At 44.2% G+C, this 22638-nt stretch overlaps 1 protein-coding gene across 2 annotated transcripts in view; it reads left to right on the forward strand.

Annotated features, from left to right (window-relative positions):
- The window catches only part of tmco3 (transmembrane and coiled-coil domains 3), a 61851-nt gene extending 41429 nt beyond the window's left edge, over positions 1–20422 (forward strand). The window contains exons 9-13 of one of the 2 annotated variants that reach the window (XM_070894147.1): positions 1200–1395; positions 8646–8796; positions 11658–11737; positions 17526–17675; positions 17803–20422. In XM_070894147.1, the coding sequence (XP_070750248.1) occupies positions 1200–1395; positions 8646–8796; positions 11658–11737; positions 17526–17675; positions 17803–17916 (691 nt within the window). In that variant the 3' untranslated portion in view covers positions 17917–20422. The other variant, XM_070894148.1, reaches the window with a different exon arrangement.
- Positions 20423–22638: the final 2216 nt, after the last annotated feature.

Raw genomic sequence — 22638 nt, forward strand, 5'->3', positions numbered from 1 at the left:
GCCTGCCAAACTGTCACCTTTGTTTAGTTTGTGTCAATGAGAAAAATTCCAGTTAGAGCTTGTGTGGGATCTGTCATCTGCAGATGCTGGAAGTTGAATATCTCTTAACGTATCTTTCTTGGCCGCTTTATATCCAGCCAGCTCAAATACTCCACTCATTAGATAAAAGTTTCAGCAACAACATTGTCAACATGAAAATGCACACACACATCTCTGCAAGTGCAATATAGATATATCCACATCAAGAATTAATACCCTATAATGCTGCTCACACTAAGTCAGACGATGCACTACTTTATAAGGACAGGAATTCCAGTACATATGGCTCCAGATTATAAAACTGAGGTGATGGTTTGCTCCTTGTTTGAGGTGGAATTGAACTGAACTGGACTGGGCTGATTGAGATAGGTTGGTGTGCAAGGTACTGTTGGAGATTTGAATGCCAATAGCGACAGGAAAAGCTGTGCACTGTGAATCCGAATGAATGAAAACAAATCGAGATCTAAACATTTTCTACCATGAAAAACAGCAGACAATTTGCTGTCAATAACAGCTAAAAAGAACAGAGAAGGCCCCAGCATGAGGTTCTATAATAGTACAGGTTGTACCTCTCTAGTCCGGGACTGTTTTATCCGGAAACATCCGTGGTTCGGCATTAGTTGGGCCTGTGGGAGAGGAGCAATGGCTGATCAGTCAGTGTGTTCAGCGATGGGCTGGGAGCATCAGTCAGTGAGTATGTGTGGAGGGTGCTAAGGGAGCCGTCCACAGGCTGTCGTGGGACACACTCTCACATACAGGAGCACGGGCGTTGTCCACCAGTACCGGTAAGCGAGACCTCCCGTGGTTGGGGAAATTCTCTGTTCTGGCACCGGTTAGGTCCCGAAGGTGCCGGACTGGAGAGGTAGAACTGTATTGGCCAAGTGACCAGTGACTGCACCTGTTGTAAATGTGTTGTCTCCTAGATGATTTGCTTCTATGGAATGGCAGCAATATCACCTGCATTATATGGAAGTTGAACAAATGAGAAAGATTAAAATTAAATCAGAATAAATCACGTACCAATTAGTTTAGTGTGGGAAAGATCATTATATGAAAAATAAGATTCCAAACTAAAAGGTATCTGTTGTAATTATCAGTGTCATGTTTCAAATTTTTTTGGAATATGTTTTCACAATTTTGCCTTTCTTCTTTTTCTACAGTATAATTTTAGAAATACTGCGGATTTTCGCTCTTATTGGTCAAATTCTGTTTTCGTTGGCTGCAATTCTTCTGATGTCTCTTGTGGTAAAGACTTACCTCATTGGACCGTTTTACAGAAAACTGCACACAGAGGGTAAAGGAAATAGAGAGATACTTGTCCTAGGAATTTCAGCATTTATCTTTCTTATGTTAATGGTAATAATATATTTACTTTGATTCAAGTTATGGCACTGTAGTACACACATTGGGAAAGTTAGTAATGAGTGAAAACTTTCATTTCAAGCTGTGCAATCTAAAGCTTTTATCTTGAGCCATATGTTCTGGAGCATTTATCTCCAGCTGTATAATCTACAGCTTTTATGTAAAGCCATGTTTTCATCGTGAGCTGTGTATCTGAGCGAGAAATCCCACCTTACCCAGCACAAACTTATCACCATCTCCAAATAAAATAGTTCCTCTAGATTACACCATGGCTATGCTGCAACAACTTTACAGTTTGCCCCATGTTTGTCTTCAGATCAAACGACAGCATGGAAAGCATACAGGAGTCTGGCAGGAAGACTGCGTCACATCAACAGAAAAGATTATTCACACTTTGCTCTTGATCTAGGCCTATCTCACTTTACTGATCAGAATCACTAACTGGGACTCACTCCCTCACTGCTTTTGTCTGTCGGTTTCTCTCCCACTGTCTTTTTGTGTGTGTGTGTCTTTGTCTCTTCTCTCTCTCTTGCTCTGTCTCTGTCTCTCTCTCTCTCTCTCTCTCTCTCTCTCTCTCTCTCTCTCTCTCTCTCTCTCATGTTATATCTAATTTCTTCCAAGGTATGTGATAATGAATCTCATTGTCTCAACTGATAGCTATCTGAGAAACACACTACTGTAAGGGACTTTGATCAGAGCTAATGGACAGAATCCACAGCCCAAATGGGAATGAACCATGTTGGGGCAGTGTTGTACAGTCAGGTGGCTGTGGGCCTGGGTGTCCTCAATATGGATTCTGGATTCCATGAAGTCTCGGGTTAACCAATCCTGCTGATCACCAGCGACTGCCCCTTTCCCCTCAGATGACTAATCAGTATTACACCATGTTAAATACCACTTGGAGGAAGCATCAAGGGCACAGAATGTACTCTGGGTGGCAAAGGTCTGACCATGGTAGCATTACCAATGGACGAGTCCTGAAGGATATGGCTGCCAAACTGAGCCTTCATCACATTGTGAGGGAACCAACATGAGGTATTAACCTATTTGATGTCGCCAGCTTTTGTTTTGAAGATTATCTGTCCATGACAGCATTGGTAGGAGTGACCACCATACAATCTTTGTGAAGCCAAAGTCTCGTCTTCATGATGAGGATGCACTCTGATGCTTCGCGTGGGAATGCTGCTGTGCTAATTGGAGCAGACTGAGGACAGGTCTAGCTGTTCAAAACTGAATACTCATGAGGCAATGTGGGCAATCAGCAGCAGCAGAATTTTTACGACTACAACCTGTAACCTCAGAGCCCAGCACATCTCTCTCTTCTCGATCACCATCCAGTCGAAAGACCAAGCTTGGTTTAGTAGAGTGTAGAAATGTGCCAGAAGGTATACTTTAGAATTTATTTCATTCGTTATTGGGATGTGGGTGTAGCTGGCAAGGCTGGCCTTTATATGCCCACATGAGAAGGGGGTGATGGAATTGAATGACTTGCAAGACTACTTTAGAGTCAATTTTATTGGTATGAGACTGGAGTCACATAGACCAGACCGGGTAAGGACAGCAGGTCGTCTTCTCCGAAAGGACAATAATGAGAAAGTTGGGTTTTTAATGACAATTTGATAGCTTCATGGTCACTTATTACTGAATTTTAATTCCAGATTTTTATAAAGTAAATTCACATTCTCAGGATGGCATGATGGATCTTGAATTCCTGTTCTCTGGATTATTAGTCCAGGCCTCTGGATAACATAAGTGAAGCTATAAGCAGCAGGTGGTCTCGCAACCATCAGACCAGAGCCAATCTCTCTAGCTCTACCATATCCAGTTGAGAATAGTGGACAATCAGGCAACTAACAGGAAGAGGAGTTTCCATGAACATCCCCAACCTCAAGAATGATGATTCCCAGCACGTGAGTTCAAGGCTGGTGTTTCCAAATGGCTTCATCAGTACCCAGTCAGTTTGTGTTCAGTGCATGTGTTTTAAGAAGTGACTGAGTGTGCAGGTCACAGCAAAGACAATGGGCCTTACTAACACCCCGGCTGTAACACCAAAGACCTGCTCACCACAGTTAGCCAGGTTTCCTAACCACTCTAATTCAGTGCAGCTTTGACACACAGCAATGTGGAAAGTTGCTGGGGTATTTGCTATGCAGAAGAAGCAGGATAAACGTAGCATAGCAAATTACCACCCTATCGGCCTTTTCCCAATCTTCAGCAAAGTGATGGAGGGAGTCTTCAATAGTGCCATCATGCGACAGCTACTCACTAATACTGCGTTCCGCTTCATCCAGTACCACTCAGCTCCCCACCTCAGAGCTGAATGCCAGAGGCCATGAGAGTAGCTGGGCTTGACTGATTATGCTGCCTAATTAAGATCAATGGTGGTTGAGGGGAAACCCTCTAATGGCTAGAATCATGCATGATGCACAAGAAGATAGTCATGGTTGTCGGTGGCTAATTATCACAACCCCAGTACATTGCTGGCACATAACCTCCTCGATCCAACCATCTTTAGCTGCTTCATCACTGATTTTCCCTCCGTCATGTGGCATGGCGTTTTTCAATGACGATTTTGCAGTGTGCAACTCCATTCACAATTTCTCCAATAATAAAGCAGCCCTTGCCATCCTACACTGGACCTGAATAACATCCAGACTTAGACCGACAAGTGGCAGGTAACGTTTGCACCACATAAGTGGCAAAGAGTGAGCATCTTGAATAAGCATATGTCCTTCTGACCTCCCTCAGTACCAACACCGTTGCCGAGTCCCTTAACATTCTAGATGTTGCCATTGACCAGATGCTTAACTGAAGCGACCATATCAACACTGGCCACAAGAGGAGGGGTATTATTTAGAGTGGCTCATCATCTGACCCTTCAAAGTCTTGCCAACATCAACAAGGCCCAAGTCAGGAGTGTGTTGGAATTCTCAATGCCATCTAGGACAGAGCAGTTCACTTGATCAGTGCCCCTACCACTGGACTCAATATCCATTACTGGCACACTGTGGCTGCAGTATATACTTCAATAATACCTTCCTGCCCTGTAGCCTCTACCACCAAGTAGGTAAAGAAAGAAAGACTTGCATTTATATAGTGCCTTTCATGACCACCGGGCATCCCAAAGCGCTTTACAGCCAATGACGTACATTTTGAAGTGCAGTCACTGTTGTAATGTAGGAAATGTGGCAGCCACTTTGCTCCCACAAACAGCAATGTGATAAATGCCCAGATAATCTGTTTATTAATGTTGATTGAGGGATAAATATTGGCCAGGACACAAGTAGCAAGTTCCTGAGTTCGCCATCAACTCCGAGTTCCTCTCCAAGTCACAATCCGGACTGAGACGTATATCGCTGTTCCATTATTGATTGTTGGATCTAAATCCTGGAATTCCCTAACACCTTTGCCCAAGAACCATCACAACAAAAGGACTGCGATGGTTCAAGGAGAAGGTCCACCTCCAACTTCTCAGGGCACCTTAGGATGGACAATAATACTGCCTTGCCAGCATCTCCATTATCCCAGGAACAATAAAATGTAACATGAAATCTTTCCTCGATCGAATAGGTGAAATGCTTGAAATGTGAGAGTCACTCAGGAAGTGTTTTCTGTAAGCTCTAAGTAGCTGATGGTGCATTTCCCATGACCTTACATATATTTCACTCTGAAAATCTGAGGGTAAATGTTGTTTGTGTTCAGAAAACCTTAGTTCTGAGCTATCGGGTCCATTTGCTTCATCTGGACTCAGGAAATTGAGAGTGAAGAGTCCTTATCCAGAAAACATTTTCCCCGTGGAGGTGGAGTGTTGGGGTTTGTGGGAGTATGGACCATGAGATGTGCAGCAATCTGGGTGTATGAGTAACAAAGGCTGGTAGTTGGATGGAACAGACTGAGAGTGCAAGAGAGAGGGAGTCTGGGTGGAGTGCTGGCTAACTTAGACAAGGGTTCAGGGCAAGAATGGAGATATCCATACTCCCACTACTTCCTCTCCCCCACTGCCCCCCCCCCCAGGTTGGAAGTAGAACGTGCCAAAATTATGATGTCTGTTACGACCATTTGACTTGCTTGGTGGGTAAGTAGCGATTTTTGCTGTTTTGTGTGATTTAAAAAATATATATATATATACACACAAAGATATGATCGATTGCTGTTTTCTACACTTGAAAAATGTTACCAATCTGCAGATTTGTGTCAACACTTAAATGCAGACAACACGAATAATGAGAATTTTAATCTAAAGTATCCCCTTTTCTCCCACAATAAGGTTTCTCCACCAACTTATAGAAATCCTTGTTGTAGAGTTATACACATGGATGATATTGTACAATTTAGGGTGCATTTATATAACTGCAGCATTGAGGCAGCCCGAATTTAGAAGCTGGAGTTGTGCTGGCTTGACTCTGTAACAATGTGAAGTGAGGCACCCTGGAGGAGTATCCCATTCCACTTCACTTCAGTGACGATACAGGCCTTAATAGCTATAGACCCATACAGCACAGAAGGAGGCCATTCAGACATCTTGTCTGTGACAGTTTTTTCTGGAGCACTCCAAAACTAGTCCCACTTCCCTCTCTCATATCTTTTGTATCGTAGTCTTTATTCATTTTTCCCTTAAGATTCAGTGGTTCCATTGGCTTCATTTCCAAAAGGTCCCATTTTTGGACCGTGGGATTAAAAGCGTTACAAGTTGAGGAGCTTGTCAGATGCCAAATAGGTAACCAGGCAGAAAATAGTTGTTGCATTTCCTTCAGGTGGAGATAGACAGATTTTTGAATGATAAGGGAGTCCAGGATTATGGGGAGCGGGCAGGGAAGTGGAGCTGAGGCCAAGATCAGATCAGCCATGATCTTATGAAATGGCGGAGCAGGCTCGAGGGGCCAAATAGAAACATAGAAACATAGAAAATAGGTGCAGGAGTAGGCCATTCGGCCCTTCTAGCCTGCACCGCCATTCAATGAGTTCATGGCTGAACATGCAACTTCAGTACCCCATTCCTGCTTTCTCACCATACCCCTTGATTCCCCTAGTAGTAAGGACTTCATCTAACTCCTTTTTGAATATATTTAGTGAATTGGCCTCAACAACTTTCTGTGGTAGAGAATTCCACAGGTTCACCACTCTGGGTGAAGAAATTCCTCCTCATCTCGGTCCTAAATGGCTTCCCCCTTATCCTTAGACTGTGTCCCCTGGTTCTGGACTTCCCCAACATTGGGAACATTCTTCCTGCATCTAACCTGTCTAACCCCGTCAGAATTTTAAACGTTTCTATGAGGTCCCCTCTCATTCTTCTGAACTCCAGTGAATACAAGCCCAGTTGATCCAGTCTTTCTTGATATGTCAGTCCCGCCATCCCGGGAATCAGTCTGGTGAACCTTCGCTGCACTCCCTCAATAGCAAGAATGTCCTTCCTCAGGTTAGGAGACCAAAACTGTACACAATACTCCAGGTGTGGCCTCACCAAGGCCCTGTACAATTATAGCAACACCTCCCTGCCCCTGTACTCAAATCCCCTCGCTATGAAGGCCAACATGCCATTTGCTTTCTTAACCGCCTGCTGTACCTGCATGCCAACCTTCAATGACTGATGTACCATGACACCCAGGTCTCTTTGCACCTCCCCTTTTCCTAATCTGTCACCATTCAGATAATAGTCTGTCTCTCTCTTTTTATCCACATTATACTTCATCTGCCATGCATTTGCCCACTCACCTAACCTATCCAAGTCACTCTGCAGCCTCATAGCATCCTCCTCGCAGCTCACACTGCCACCCAATTTAGTGTCATCCGCAAATTTGAAGATACTACATTTAATCCCCTTGTCTAAATCATTAATGTACAGTGTAAACAGCTGGGGCCCCAGCACAGAACCTTGCGGTACCCCACTAGTCACTGCCTGCCATTCTGAAAAGTCCCCATTTACTCCTACTCTTTGCTTCCTGTCTGACAACCAGTTCTCAATCCATGTCAGCACACTACCCCCAATCCCATGTGCTTTAACTTTGCACATTAATCTCTTGTGTGGGACCTTGTCGAAAGCCTTCTGAAAGTCCAAATATACCACATCAACTGGTTCTCCCTTGTCCACTCTACTGGAAACATCCTAAAAAAATTCCAGAAGATTTGTCAAGCATGATTTCCCTTTCACAAATCCATGCTGACTTGGACCTATCATATTACCTCTTTCTAAATGCAGTGCTATTACATCCTTAATAGTTGATTCCATCATTTTACCCAGTACCTACTGGCCTCCTACTGCTCCTATTTCTTATGGTCTTATGTTCACTGAGCTCAGATAAAGTCTGTAATTCTTGAGTTTAAGGAGACTGTTTCTAATTGTGACTACTGCAGTTGGATCTGTCAGATCAGTAACCCTTATGCTTGGTTTTCCTTCAAGATACCAGCAAAAGTTAGCGTGGCACTAGGTAACTTTTATTCACAATGTGAGAGGTTGTGTACAGTGTATAAAATATGATGAGAATCAGCATAATCCACTCAACTAAACACTCTTGAAAGGAGGAAGTGCATGACACCTGTTTGGATTGCTGGGTTCAGGGATAAACCCATAGGTTTGCAGGAGACTTTCATTTGAGAAAAGATGATTATGAAGTCCTATTGAATTGAATTTTGTTTAAGATGCCTATTCATTGAGGAGAAATACCTTTATTAAAATTCTAGAAGTTACTTGTATATTTATTAATCTGTATATAAAGTGTTCAGATCAATATATCAGAACAGACTATAAATTGTCACAACCGTCAACACACATGCACCAAAAAACTGGTCAAATTTAGCGAATAACACAGGTTAATATTCTCCATGTGTCACAGATGAGTTACATGTCACAGGTCAATATCCACATGTCACAGCATTGAGTTACATGTCACAGGATTGAGTTACATGTTTGTCTAAGATTAGTTATGGGAAGACAAACCTTCCCACTGACTGTATTATCTTTAATAGCAAAGCACGAGGAGGAATTAATTTTGCGTCAACACAGATGTAGGAGAAATACATTGAGATGGGGTTGCTTGTTCTTGCTGCCTTGTATCAGACAGGAATGCCTGTGGTTTTTATGAGGAATGTTAAGCACGAGCTATTACTGCTGTACAGCAATGCAGCAATACAAGGGCTGCTCTTATTGACCATTAGTGATTGTAGTATTGCTGTTACCTGTGCATGAAGCCGAACTTTTGACAGAATGTTCACCGTTTCCTAATTTTAAGTTTTTTATTTCTCTGCAGGCGACTGAGATGCTTGATGTCTCCATGGAGCTGGGTTGTTTCTTGGCCGGGGCATTGATTTCATCGCAAGGTCACATTGCTTCAGAGGAAGTGATGTTGTGTATGGAACCTATACGGGATTTTCTAGCCATCATTTTCTTCGCGTCTATTGGTAATTAAAAGCTTTAAGGTGGGAGGGAGTGAATGGTTCCTACTTAAAAGTTTATAAGTTATTCCTCAGGATAATAAGGTTCAAAAATATTTATTGGCAATCATAGAAATTTAACCATAACAAGAATTACACACATACATAAACGCACACTTGCGGCAATACAGTTTCGAGCATGAGGTTAAGGCGAAGCCTTAACGAATTCTGAGATAGAAGGTTAAGCGGTGATTTGATGGAAGTTTGCAAGGTATTAAGGGGAACAGATAGGGTAGGGAGAGAGACTATTTCCCCAGGTTGGGGAGTCTAGGACTAGGGGGCATAGTCTTAAAAGTTAGAGCCAGACCTTTCGGGAGTGAAATTAGGAAACTTCTACACACAACTCTCTTCCGCAACCGGCAATTGATGCGAGATGAATTGTTAATTTTAAATCTGAGAGTGATAGATTTTTGTTAACCAAAGTTATTATGGGTTATGGGCCAAAGGCAGGTAGATGGAGTTAGGTCGCAGGGCAGCCATGATCTCATTGAATGATCGAACAGGCTCAAGGGAATAAATGGCCTCCTCCTGCTCCTGTGAAGAATCCTTTTTCCACTCTGGCTACGTGAGAATCTGCATGTATTTGTACATTACCTAATCCACGCTTACCATTCAACACTGATTTGATTGTCCTGGCCTTGCAGCACACAGATCTCACTCCCCTGCTCAGTTTCCCTCCCTAATTTTACAGTTCTCTGGCAACTTCCTGTTCAAGGCTGGACCTAATGAAGGCAGCAATTTTGTAATTTCTTCTCTGCTAAAGTGTCTCTGACTGATGCAACTTTTAATTCCCAATTGAGTAAACTGAACATTGAAACTCACTTAATGAGTAAATAATAAAATGTTAATATCACTACAATAGAAAGAGAATTTACCCTTTGCTTACACAGGTTTCATAAGTGTGAGTATTTTATTAATTGGTTACTGTTGCACAGTCTCTGTAGCAGAATCAAAATCTACTCCAAAATAAGTTCACAATTTTTGTTTCTGGAATGTGGGTACTTGTGTCCATCTCGAGTTGTCCTGAAATGGTGTTGGTGCGTCTGCTCCTTGAACTGCTGCACTCCTTGTGTTGATGGTAATCCCCCAATAGTGTTAGGTATGGAATTTCAGGATATTAACCCAGTGATAATGAAAGAATTATATATTTTCAAGTCAGAAAAGTGAGCCCAGTGGCAGAGGCATTGATGGTGTCCTGACTCCCTCGATCCTATTGCCACTATACGACTAACCACCCAACTTCCTTTTCTGGCTCCCATGTTAGCTGACATTGTTCCCGGTTCTCTCTCCTCACGTACTGTCCTCGCCTTCAAATCTGCTGTTATCACCCCTCCCCTCACAAAAACCCAACCCTTGACCCCTCCGTCCTTGCAAACTACCACCCCATCTCCAACCTCCCTTTCCTCTCCAGAGTCCTTAAACGTGTTGTTGCCTCCCAAATCCGTGCCCACCTTTCCCGGAACTCCATGTTTGAATCCCTCCATTAAGGCTTCCACCCCCGGCACAGTACTGAAATGGCTCTCATCAGAGTCACAAATGACATCTTTTGCGATTGTGACAAAGGTAACCTATCCCTCCTAGTCCTTCTCCACTTGTCTGCAGCCTTTGACACGGTTGACCATTCCATCCTCCTCCAATGCCTCTCCATCATCGTCCAGCTGGGTGGGACTGCACTCGCTTGGTTTCATTCTTATCTATCTAACCGTAGCCAGAGAATCACCTGCAACGGCTTTTCTTCCCACTCCTGCATTGTATCTATCCTTGGCCCCCTCATCTACATGCTGATCCTCGGCGACATCGTCCAAAAACGCAGCATCATTATCCACATGTACGCTGATGACACTCAGCTCTATCTCACCACCACTTCTCTCGACCCCTCCACTGCTTGTTCAACATCCAGTACTGGATGTGCAGAAAATTCCTCCAATTAAATATGGGGAAGACCGAAGCCATTGTCTTTGGTCCCCATTCCTGAGCTTCACAAACTGCGTTCCCGAGCCCTGACTCCATCCCTCTCCCTAGCCCCTGTTCGCAACGTGGTGCCATATTTGACCTTGAAATGAGCTTCTGACCACACATCCGTGCCATAACTAAGACAGCCTATTTCCACCACCGTAACATCGCCTGTCTCCACCCCTGCCTCAGCTCATCTGCTGCTGAAGCCCTCACCCGTGCCTTTATTACCTCAAGACTTGACTACTCCAACACACTCCTGGCTGGCCTCCCACATTCTACCCTATGTAAATTAGAGGTCATCCAAAACTTGGCTGCCTGTGTCCTAATTCGTACTTTCCTGCTCACCAATCACCCCTGTACTCACTGACCTACAGTGGCTCCCAGTTCAGCAATCCTTACTTTCAGACACCTCCAAGACCGTGCCCCTCCTTTAATTTGTGCAGCTGATTAAAGCGATTGCGCGATGCCAGAAAAATTAAAGGGAACATTGCTTACGAGCTATAATACTCGGTGAGGGTCATGATGTATAATGCTCGAGAGTGTCGTGAGGTATAACATCCGATGACATATGTCACTGGGTGCGAGCTGGGGGGGGTTGGGGTGGGGAGGGGTGGACCTGTTGCGGGGGGATGGGGGAGTTGCGGGGGGGGGCGGGGCTTTGTCACTGGGTGCGAGTGGTGGGGTATCTCGCTCAGTATGTGAGGTAAAACTGATGATGGATATCGAAGTTGTTTGTCTCATAGCTGTAAACTAAGAAAAATGAGCCTCAGTTGATGTTAATAATGTGTGAACTATGTTTGATAAAGATAACTGCTACAAACCTGCTTTTTAAGGGATGACACTTCCAATTTGTGTTCCTCTGCCCTTCATAGGTCTTCATGTCTTCCCAACATTTGTGCTTTATGAACTGACTGTGCTAATGTGCCTTACACTGGCAGTGGTGATGTCCAAGGTAATGTACTTAACGTTGGTCTTGAAAAAGGTTTTTTTTTTAGATCTGAAACGTTGACTGATGACTTGTTTCTCCACAGAGACTGAATGAGCTGCTGAGTATTTCCAGCCCCTTATGTAGCAGCGCATTTGGAAAGCAGTGACAGGATCGGTCCAAGTCAGCATGGATTTATGAAAGGGAAATCATGCTTGACAAATCTTCTAAAATTTTTTCAGGATGTAACTAGTAGAGTGGACAAGGGAGAACCAGTGGATGTGGTGTATTTGGACTTTCAAAAGGTTTTTGACAAGGTCCCACACAAGAGATTAGTGTGCAAAATTAAAGCACATGGTATTGGGGGTAATGTATTGACGTGGATAGAGAACTGGTTAACAGACAGGAAGCAGCGAGTCGGGATAAACGGCTTCTTTTCAGAATGGCAGGCAGTGACTAGTGGGGTGCCGCAGGGGTCAGTGCTGGGACCCCAGCTGTTTACAATATACATCAATGATTTAGATGAAGGAATTGAGAGTAATATCTCCAAGTTTGCAGGTGACACTAAGCTGGGTGGCAGAGAGAGTTGTGAGGAGGATGCTAAGAGACTGCAGGGTGACTTGGACAGGTTAGGTGAGTGGGCAGATGCATGGCAAATGCAATATAATGTGGATAAATGTGAGGTTATCCACTTTGATGGTAAAAATACAAAGGCAGAATATTATCTGAATGGTGTCAGATTAGGAAAAGTGGAGGTGCAACAAGACCTGTGTGTCATGTACCTCAGTCATTGAAGTTTGGCATGCAGGTACACAGGGGGTGAATAAGGCAAATAGCATGTTGGCCTTCATAGCTAGGGGATTTGAGTATAGGAACAGGGAGGTCTTGCTGCAGCTGTACAGGGCCTTGGTGAGGCCTCATCTGGAATATTGTGTTCAGTTTTGGTCTCCTAATCTGAGGAAGGACATTCTTGCTATTGAGGGAGTACAGCGAAGGTTCACCAGACTGATTCCCAGGATGGCAGGACTGACATATGAGGAGAGACTGGATCGACTGGGCCTGTATTCACTGGAGTTTAGAAGAATGAGAGGAGATCTCATAGAAACATATAAAATTCTGACGGGGCTGGACAGGTTAGATGCAGGAAGAATGTTGCCGATGTTGGGGGAATCCAGAACCAGGGAACACCGTCTAAGGATAAGGAGTAAGCCATTTAGGACTGAGATGACGAGAAAATTCTTCACTGAGGATTGTTAACCTGTGGAATTCTCTTCCGCAGAGAGTTGTTGATGCCAGTTCATTGGATACATTCAAGAGGGAGTTTGATGTGGCCCTTACGGTTAAAGTGATCAAGGGGTATGGAGAGAAAGCAGGAAAGGGGTACTGAGGTGAATGATCAGCCATGATCTTATTGAATGGTGGTGCAGGCTCGAAGGGCCGAATGGCCTACTCCTGCACCTATTTTCTATGTTTCTTTGTTTTAGATTGCAGACTTCCAGTATCTGCAGTATTTTCCTGTTTTTTAATTTGTATTTGGAATGTGGGTGATGCGGGCAAGGCCCCATTTGTTGTTCCCCCTCATTACCACGAGAAGATGGTGGTGAGCCTTCGCCCACGATGGTGTAAGGTCGGGAACTGTAGGATTCTGACCCAGCAACAATGAAGGAGTGTTGCTATATGTCTGAGTCAGGGTGGTGAGTGATGGAGGGGAACGTGGAGGTGATGGTGTTCCAACAGATTGCTGCTCTTGCCCTTTCTCAGTGATGGAGTGCTGTTGAAGTAACATTGGTGAGTTGCCACAGTGCATCCTCTAGATCATAGAAATTTACAGCACGGAAGGAGGCCATTTCAGCCCATCGTGTCCGCGCTGGCCAACAAAGCTATCCAGCCTTATCCCACTTTCCAGCTCTAGGTCCGTAGACCTGTAGGTTATGGCACTTCAAGTGCACATCCAAGTACTTTTTAAATGTGGGGAGGGTTTCTGCCTGAACCACCCTTTCAGGCAGTGAGTTCCAGACCCCCAAAAAACCTCTGGGTGAAGAAATTTCCCCTCAAATCCCCTCTGAACCTCCTACCAATTACTTTAAATCTATGCCCCCTCTGCTAAGGGATATAGGTCCATCCTATCCACTCTATCTTGGCCCCTCATAATTTTATACACCTCAATAAGGTCTCCCCACAGCCTCCTCTGTTCCAAAGAAAACAACCCCAGCCTATCCAATCTTTCCTCATAGCTAACATTCTCCAGTCCAGGCAACAACCTCGTAAATCTCCTCTGTACCCTCTCCAGGACAATCACATCTTTAATAGATCGTGTATGCTGCTGCCGCAGTGAATATCCAGTCCAGTGGTAGGGGCACCAATCAATTCAAATAAAATTAAATCACTTACCCATATTCTGTAACCATGCCAACTATAGCTCATTGGATTAAAAGATCATGAGTTCATTTGATAAGGTCAGTATCACAGGTTCAAAAGATGGAAGTATTAGCCAGTGTGACACAGCACTGAATTTAACAGTATCTAGGTTTCAGTTATTTGACACGTGTGATACTAAACCAGACAGACCGGCAGGTGCCCTGTTCAGTTCCTGGGCTGTGCTGAGATCGCTGTGCTCAAGCTGAGGAAGGTGATGTCCGCACTGGTTCAGGGTGGGGACCAGGTTTGGCTGTGGCTTCCTCTCTTTAAAAATCCAGAAGCCCTGTGGTACTTGCTGTCGAAAGTGTTACTGGGAGGCTGGCCTCTCGGCAGCAGTACTAAAGGGCGGTGAGCATTGCCTGCAGAATCGGCTCACCGCAGCTTCAGATTAAAGTACAAAACTGGAGAGGCTGGCAGAAGAGTAATCGATAACATTAATGGTGTTGGCCACTTCAAAACATGACTCTGTGAGGAATGATTCTGGCACTAGGAAATGGAACCCAGTCAGGTATAGCACAGACCGGTGTAAAACAAGAGTTCCCCCTACGCTATGCTGACCAATGACTGCTTCAATCTCAACCTTGGAAACGTGTACAAGTGTGGCATTGGGCCTGAAATTACAGTCGGTGGATTCCTTCGGACGAACGCCTCCAACCCGAGAATTTTTTAGGAATTTACCTGGTGGTCCCGGAGGCGCCTGCGATTGCGGTGTGGAGGCCTTTCCTTCCCGTGCTTCGGAGCGTGCTCCCGTCCTCCAGGTTCGGATACAGAAGGTGCTGTCACGTGTGACTGGACAACCAATCTGGTGCAGTATTCTCATTGCTATTAATGAGAACGCCATATCTACGAGTTCTTATTTCTATTAATGAGAGAGAAAACCCCAAACACACTAAATACAACAAATTTTTTTTTTAAAAACACAATTGAAATTAAAGTTCATTAAGCGTTTTAGGAAAAAATATATATGGGATTTTTGTTTTTTGGTTAGTTTAATAGGTTTAAAATAAACTAACCATGGTGGACAGGGTTTTTAACATAATGTGTTTAATTTTTATTTTTGTGTTTTTACCAGGCGCAAGAGTTTTTAAGGACATTCGCTGGGCAAGAGTTGAGCAAATTGCCCAAATATCGGCCATGCGTATGTCCTGGCTGCGGGGAAGTGTGCAATCTGTCGAACCAAAACTTGACAGACCGGAAAAGCTGGCTTTCAGCACATGCGCATTGTGCGCCTAAAACTGGCTTTTCCGAAGCCTCACCGGGTCCATACGTATTCCGTACGGACCCGGCAAGGCCGGAATTTTAGCCCCATCATTTCCATTTCAACAACAGCAACTTGTATTTATATAGCACCTTTAATGTAGTGAAATGTCCCAAGGCGCTTCACAGGAGTATTGTGCGATTTAAAAATTTGACACCGAGCCGCTTAAATAGAAATTAGCGTAGGTGACCAAAAGCTTGGTCAAAGAGGTAGGTTTTAAGGAGCATCTTGAAGGAGGAAAGAAAGGTAGAGAGGCGGAGAGGTTTAGGCAGGGAGTTCCAGAGCTTGGGGCCCAGACAACAGAAGGCACGGCCACCAATGGTTGAGCGATTATAATCAGGGATTCTCAGGAGGGAAGAATTAGAGGAGCACAGCCATCTCAGGCGGGGGGTGGGGGGGTTGCTTCCCACACTACGTCTGTGTAATGTTGTCGATCGCTGCTAGATTGATGGCAGTTTTGTTCTCTAGCCCATGCCCCAGAAGAGCTGTGAATGCGCAAGCTCACTTCAAGCGGGCCCCTGACAGCTGGATTTGAACACTACTCGAGATGAAAGCTCTGGAGATGTGCCATCCAGTTCCCCAGCAGTGTTCTGCTACAACAAAAAATGCCGATACAGTAGCGACCATGGGTGGGGTCGCCTCATGTCTGGGTCGGCGTGTGCTTGTGAGTAGAAATAAAATCCAATAAGGAGAGTGTCGGGTGTGAGGCTGGCTGGGAGAGCATTGAAAGAGCCAAGGCTGGAGGTAACAAAAGCATGGATGAGGGTTTCAGCAGTTTAAGACACTGACACCATTTTCCACCCCACCTGCCTGACAGAATCATAGAACAGTACAGCACAGAAGGAGGCCATGCTGCCTGTCGAGTCTGCACCGGCTCTTCCGAAGAGCATTCCAGTTATTTGCACTCCCCTGCTGTTTTCCCATATCCGTGCAATTGTTTTTCCCTTCAAGTATTTATCCAATTCCCTTTTGAAAGCTGCTATTGAATCTGTATCCACCAGCCTATCGGGCCGTGCTTTCCAAATCCGAATCACTCGCGTAAAAAAAGTTTTTCCTCATGTCGCCTCTGGATCTTTTGCCAATAACTGCCCCAGCCCATTAACTGCTGGAGCTCTCTTCCATGCTTTTGTTACCTCCAGCCTTGACTCTTCCATCTCTGCCCTCTGGTTATCAACCCTTCAGCAGTTGGAAGCAGTTTTTCTATTTACTCTGTTTAAACCCTTCATGATTTTAACCTCCTCTATCAAATCTCCTTAGTCTTCTCTGCTGTAAAGAGAACGACCCCAGCTTCTTCGGTCTATCCACGTAACTATAATCCCTCATCCCTGGAACCATTCTAGTAAATCTCTTCTGTACCCTCTCTTAAGCCTTCATGTCCTTCCTAAAGTGTGGTGCCCAGAATTGGACACAATACTCCAGCTGATTTTAGTGTTTTATGCAGGTTTAGCTTAATTTACTGGTGTTTGTACTCTTATGCCTCTGTTTATAAAGCCCAGGACCCCATATGCTTTATTAACTGCTTTGTTAACCTGTCCTGCCACCTTCTCTGTTCTTGCCTCTTTAAAATTGTACCATTTAGCTTAGCTTGCTGCCAATTCCTGCTCCCGCCCACCAAACATGTCGCCAGATGGTCGTAGTTCACATAAGTTAAAGGGATCCTCCGCTGCCATCAGGGAAAGTTGGATTGAAGCTTGACACACATTTTTGTAGCAGCCACTTGTGGGCTTTGAGTCTTAAAGGATTCCAAATGTAATGTACTTGCTGCACAGTGAGTGCCTGCTGTGTGTTTGTTTTCGCTCCCGATGCTTCTACCCTTCCCCTTCAATCTGCAGGACCGTCCCGTTCGAGCAGCTCACCTGATTTGCAGCCTCCAGATTGGTGAGTTGCCTGTTGGGGAGTGTGTTGCATAATATAATGACCCAGGACCAAAATGGAATGGGTTCCCAAGCTGACTCCTCAGGCTGCCAAATTGCCCGATTTACTTAAAACCCCAGAATTATCCCCAGCAGTCATAGATAATGTAGGGATATAGGTTACTGAAATATCCGTGCGATACAGTGAAATGATCCAGATGACACACAATTGTCAAGAAATGTGCAGTGAGTGGTAACGTTAACACACTTTTTTTTGCTCTTCTAGTTCATCTTAGCGGTACTTGTCCTCTCCCTGATTCTACCCAGAAACAGCAAATACATCAGATGGATCGTTTCTGCTGGCTTAGCACAAGTCAGTGAGTTTTCCTTTGTTCTCAGCAGTCGGGCCCGTAAGTCGGGCATCGTCTCTCGGGAGGTAATGTACCTCGGAATTGCTCAGCATCAGTTTAAATATTGCAGCTTGATATGTTCAGCATAGTACTTAGACTGCCTTGTGCTACAGAATCTAAAGTAATGTTGGTTCATTTCTTCTGTCTCTGCAGGTGTACCTTCTTATCCTTAGTGTAACTACCTTAAGCCTCTTACTTGCCCCGGCATTGTGGAGGGCAGCAATTCTGAAATGTGTGCCTAAACCGGACAAGCGACTAAGCACATGACGGAAGATGGACAAGCTGCTTTTCCAGTCATCTCATTTGTTATATTTCAGAGGCCAATGTAGATTAAGATCTTATTTTCTACTCTGCTTCAGCTTTCCTTAAAGGGTCACTCTTGCAATAAGCCATTCCAACAGGCGTGCACAGTTCAGTTTTCCCTACTTCTCCCTAATAGTCTGGCTCCATTTTATTTTTACTTTTTCCCCGTGTCTTTAACTGAGAACTGGATTTGGAAGGGGAATGGTCATTTTTGTTTAAATCCATTGCTAAAACACTTTATCCATACTGGCTCATAGTTCTGACATTCAAATGAAGAAATGTGCCTGGAGCAAAATGAGCATCAAATGCGTTGAACTGCTTCAAGATGAGTATTCTCTGGATTAGAAATTAAGGGATAAAATGAGATTTATTTTTGATGATTTTTAAGTATGGGTGATGTTTCCATTGGGAGATGGCAGAGCTCTGTGCATCAAATCAAATCAGCTGTACATTCCAGATTGGCTCTCGCACAGATGGGGCCACATTGTAGATGACTGAACCATCAAATGGTCCAGCACATTTTAGAATAGATTTATTCTGAATGCTGCAGAATTTTCAGTAGTATTCTGTAGAAAGGGGGTGGGTATTACCATAAATCCCCTGCCCCGTTGTATAGCTGTTGCCACATTTTCTGATCTTACTTCCTCCAGCTGCCAAATACAGGTAGGCATATTTAAAAGAGGTAATGACACGGTGACAGCATACATTCCACATTTCCTCTTTGTTGCTTCATTGATGCTGGATGTTAATCGCATCCATATAATAAAGGCAGAGATGAATTCAAAGTTGCCACAGCAGGTACTGTAAAATTCCTGGTTCTGAACCCATTTTATAATTTTGTTTTACACCGCTGAGCTCTGCGACACCATCTGCCTTTGTGCCTTCTGCTGTGGGGGTTCTCATTTTTGTCCCTAAAGAATGCCGAAGGAAGAGAATTGGAGATACAACAGGTTGGCCAAGCCTGACACGCCAAACCTACGCCCCCCCCCTCCCCCAACATCCCCCTCAACTCCAGAATATATGGACCAAGGTGCTCCAACCTCCAGCTGCCCCAGGAGCACTGGTTGCCAAGACTGTGCTACTCCAGGGAAGCGATGAATGAGTTATGCTCCATGCTGCAACCTAAACTCACTGAGGATTAGTGTGAAGGGCATCATTGGCGTACACTTTACGGAGCGGGGTCATTCCAGGCTGCCACTAGGGACATCAGTAATATTAGTCAATCAGCTGTATGCAGGGACATCAAGCATGCAACAGAGGCAAGGTTTGTTTCAGGTAAGCTCGTTCATCATCTTCCGATGTACAACTGTCAGCTTCACCAAGCACATGCAATTCCATGCACTAGCCAGCTTCACCCAATTACTAGGGCTTGGAGATTGCTCCCATGTGGTTCTATGCGCTCCTTTCATAATCCTATCGCTTACATCAATAGTAAAGGATTTCAGTGTCAGGCTTGTTTGTGACCAGCACCATATCATGCAAATCAAAGCTTACATTGCTGGCAGCTGCAGGGATATGTCCATTTTAAGGCGGTCCACTGTGTTTGCACTTTCACCAGAAAGGCAGGTGTGAGGTCAAGTACATTGTGCCAACCTGGTTCCTGCATTTCTACAGGTGGCCCTCATTCCATGGCAGCCAAGCCCTGATGTGGGCCTGCTGCAGGAAGGGAAAGGTGTGCACCAGAGCCAATTGTCCTACTGCTCAGTCAGTATCTGTTGCACTTTAACATCTTTGAGATGGGCTTTTTGCTGGTATTGGAGCCATTTCCCTGAAGCATTCAATCAGCACCTCTGGGTTGTGATTGCTGACCAGCTCGTTTCTAGTCGTGCCAAGGTGCTCATTTTTGGCTAAAGCTCCATCATTTGGTTCATAAACCACACAGTAGCATCACAGTGCTGCTCGCAGCAAACTGCAGCGTTTCCACTTCTTGATAAATACTTGCTGTGTTTAAACCCTTTATTAAAGCACCAAGAAAGTCAATCCTAAAATTCCCATTTCTGTAAATTAATATTCTTTAGATACATTTTTTTTAAAGTTTCTGTTCAGAACTATCAAGAGCTGAGCTCTGCCATTTCTCAATTACAACTACCAGTTCTTAATACTGCACTGAATTTGAAGTTATTTTCCATGAATCTCCTTGGTTCTCCTAATTGGTTGCTGAAACTTCGGCGGAAGTCCTGGATGTGCTGAGTAAATGGGGTTACAGCGGCCGATCGGGAGGACCCCGAGGAAATTCCCAGCAGTGATGGTTTGTATTTTCATTATGAAGATATTTAAAGTAACATAACCTGCTGCCTCCTGATCAGTTTATAGCATTGTGGAACTTTTATGAATGTGGAAATGAAATACAGTCAGCAACATCAGTTTTATCCTCCACTTGAGATACCTCTGCATCACAATAATTGTTTTCAAATGTATATCAATGTGATTTGTACGAAGTTCCTTTGAGAACTCATGAATTAAACTGAAGACAAGAAATTACCATTCTGATTTAAGTCAAACACTTACAATCAAAATCAAAAAATATGTATTTATCCATGATGTAGCTATTTAAACCGAAACATAGTTGATAGACTGACTCATACCCCATTAGGTTTATCGTGGGTCCAGCCAGCCCTAATCTGATCATAACTGTAAATCTAACCCTCACTCAAACCCTAACAATAGGCCAAACTCATAGTACATAGGTTAGGTAGCCTTGGCTTTTGCCAGCTCCAATCTAATTCTTACTGTAAATCTAACTAACTCGCATTCCAACCTTTACAAAACTATTCCTAACCCTGAACCTATCCCTAACCTTAATACTATTCCGAACTATTCTTAACCCTAAAAGGGTTAAATTATGAGGACAGCTTTTATAAATTTGGTTTATATTCTCGAGTTTTGGGGTGATCTAATCAAGGTGTTAAATGATAAGATTCAATAGGGTAAATACAGAATAAGGGGGCATGATAAAATTATAGCGTGGCCATTTAGGAGTGAAATCAGTTAAAAGTGACAAAGGAAAAGGGGTATCAAGGGATATGGAGCAAAGGTGGCTAAATGGAGTTGAGGTACAGATCGTCACAATCTAAGTGAATGGTGAAAGCGACTCAAGAAGCTGAATGGCCAACTACTATTCCTATGCTTCCTAGTCTAACTAATCCGAACCCGAACACTGTTTCTAATTCTATCTCTAACTCTTATCTCTAACCCTGACCCTAAATCTAATGCTGTTCCTAACTCTATCCCTCGCCCATTCCCCAGCTTAAATCATGGCTCGACTGGTGTAATTGGTGGATCATTGTGGGAAAAGTTGTACATAATCACAAATGCTCACTTAAATCCATGCATAATTGTTGCAAAAGCCAGACCACCCCCAAAATCCTCTTTAATCTCCCAGAGCCACCTCCCAAGTGAGTCCTGAAGCATCCAACTCTGCCCACATACCTGTTCCAGCCCAAAATCACTCCTGTTGCTGCTGCCTGGCTGTCTGTTTGTCTGGTTCACATTCTGAAGTGAGATAATATTGTAGTTACCAACTTCAACACTCAACAGATGTATGACAGACTGGGAGCGTAGTAGATGCCTGGCATTTGAGAATGGGCTGAGAGCAGCTCAACCCAGATTCTCCTGGGCTACCTCTCCAATGCTGCATACATAGGGCTACTACCCCCTCCACCCTTCCCACCTGAAATTGGGCCTTGGGCCTCATTAACATAATGTTGCCAGGACTGGAGAATTCTAGCTATGAGGAAAGATTGGATAGGCTGGGGTTGTTTTCTTTGCACCAGAGGAGGCTGAGGGGAGACCTTATTGAGGTGTATAAAATTATGAGGTGCCTAGATGGAGTGGATAGAAAGGGCCTAGTTCCCTTAGCAGAGGGGTCAACAACCAGGGGGCATAGATTTAAAGTAATTGGTAGGAGGTTTAAGAGGGGATTTGAGGAGAAACGTCTTCCCCCAGAGGATGGAGGGGGTCTGGAACTCCCTGCATGAAAGGGTGGTAGAGGCAGAAACCCTCACCACATTTAAAAAGTACTTGGATGTGCACTTGAAGTGCCGTAACCTACAGGGCGACAGACCCAAAGCTGGACAGTGGGATTAGGTTGGATAGCTCTTTGTTGCCCGGCGCAGCCACGATGGGCCGAAATGGCCTCCTTCCGTGCTGTAAATTTGTATGATGTGTGTGAGCTGCTGGTGTCGATTCTGTCTCCACAGGAAGTTGCCGAACGTCAGGCTAATTCTCCTGAGTGGAATCACTTTTTTTCTGAGAGCCGATTACCTTTCACTGAGAGTTTGTCACTTTTACTGAGAGTCAATCACCTTTTTACCCTAACTATCACTTTCATTCCGAGTTCAAAGTTTTTTAATGAAGATTTCATCACTTTGTATTTCTACATTATATCTAGATTAAATAACTAATTTATTAGAGACCAGAAGCAAAATACTTTGAATGTTGGAGATCTGAAATACAAACAGAAAATGCTGGCAGCATCTGTGGAGAAAGAATCAGAGTTAACATTTCCGGTCGATGACTTTTCATCAGGACTGGAAAAAGTTAGAGCTATAACAGGTCTTGAGCAAGTACAGAGGCAAGAAAGGGGTGGGGTGATCTTTTGTCATTTAATCACTCCTACATTGCACCCTCCCTTTTGCTCTTTCCTCCCCTCCCCCCTGTTACATCTCTAACCTTTTCCATGCCTGA

The sequence above is a fragment of the Pristiophorus japonicus genome, chromosome 11 (assembly GCF_044704955.1).
Source record: "Pristiophorus japonicus isolate sPriJap1 chromosome 11, sPriJap1.hap1, whole genome shotgun sequence".
Taxonomy (NCBI): domain Eukaryota; kingdom Metazoa; phylum Chordata; class Chondrichthyes; family Pristiophoridae; genus Pristiophorus; species Pristiophorus japonicus.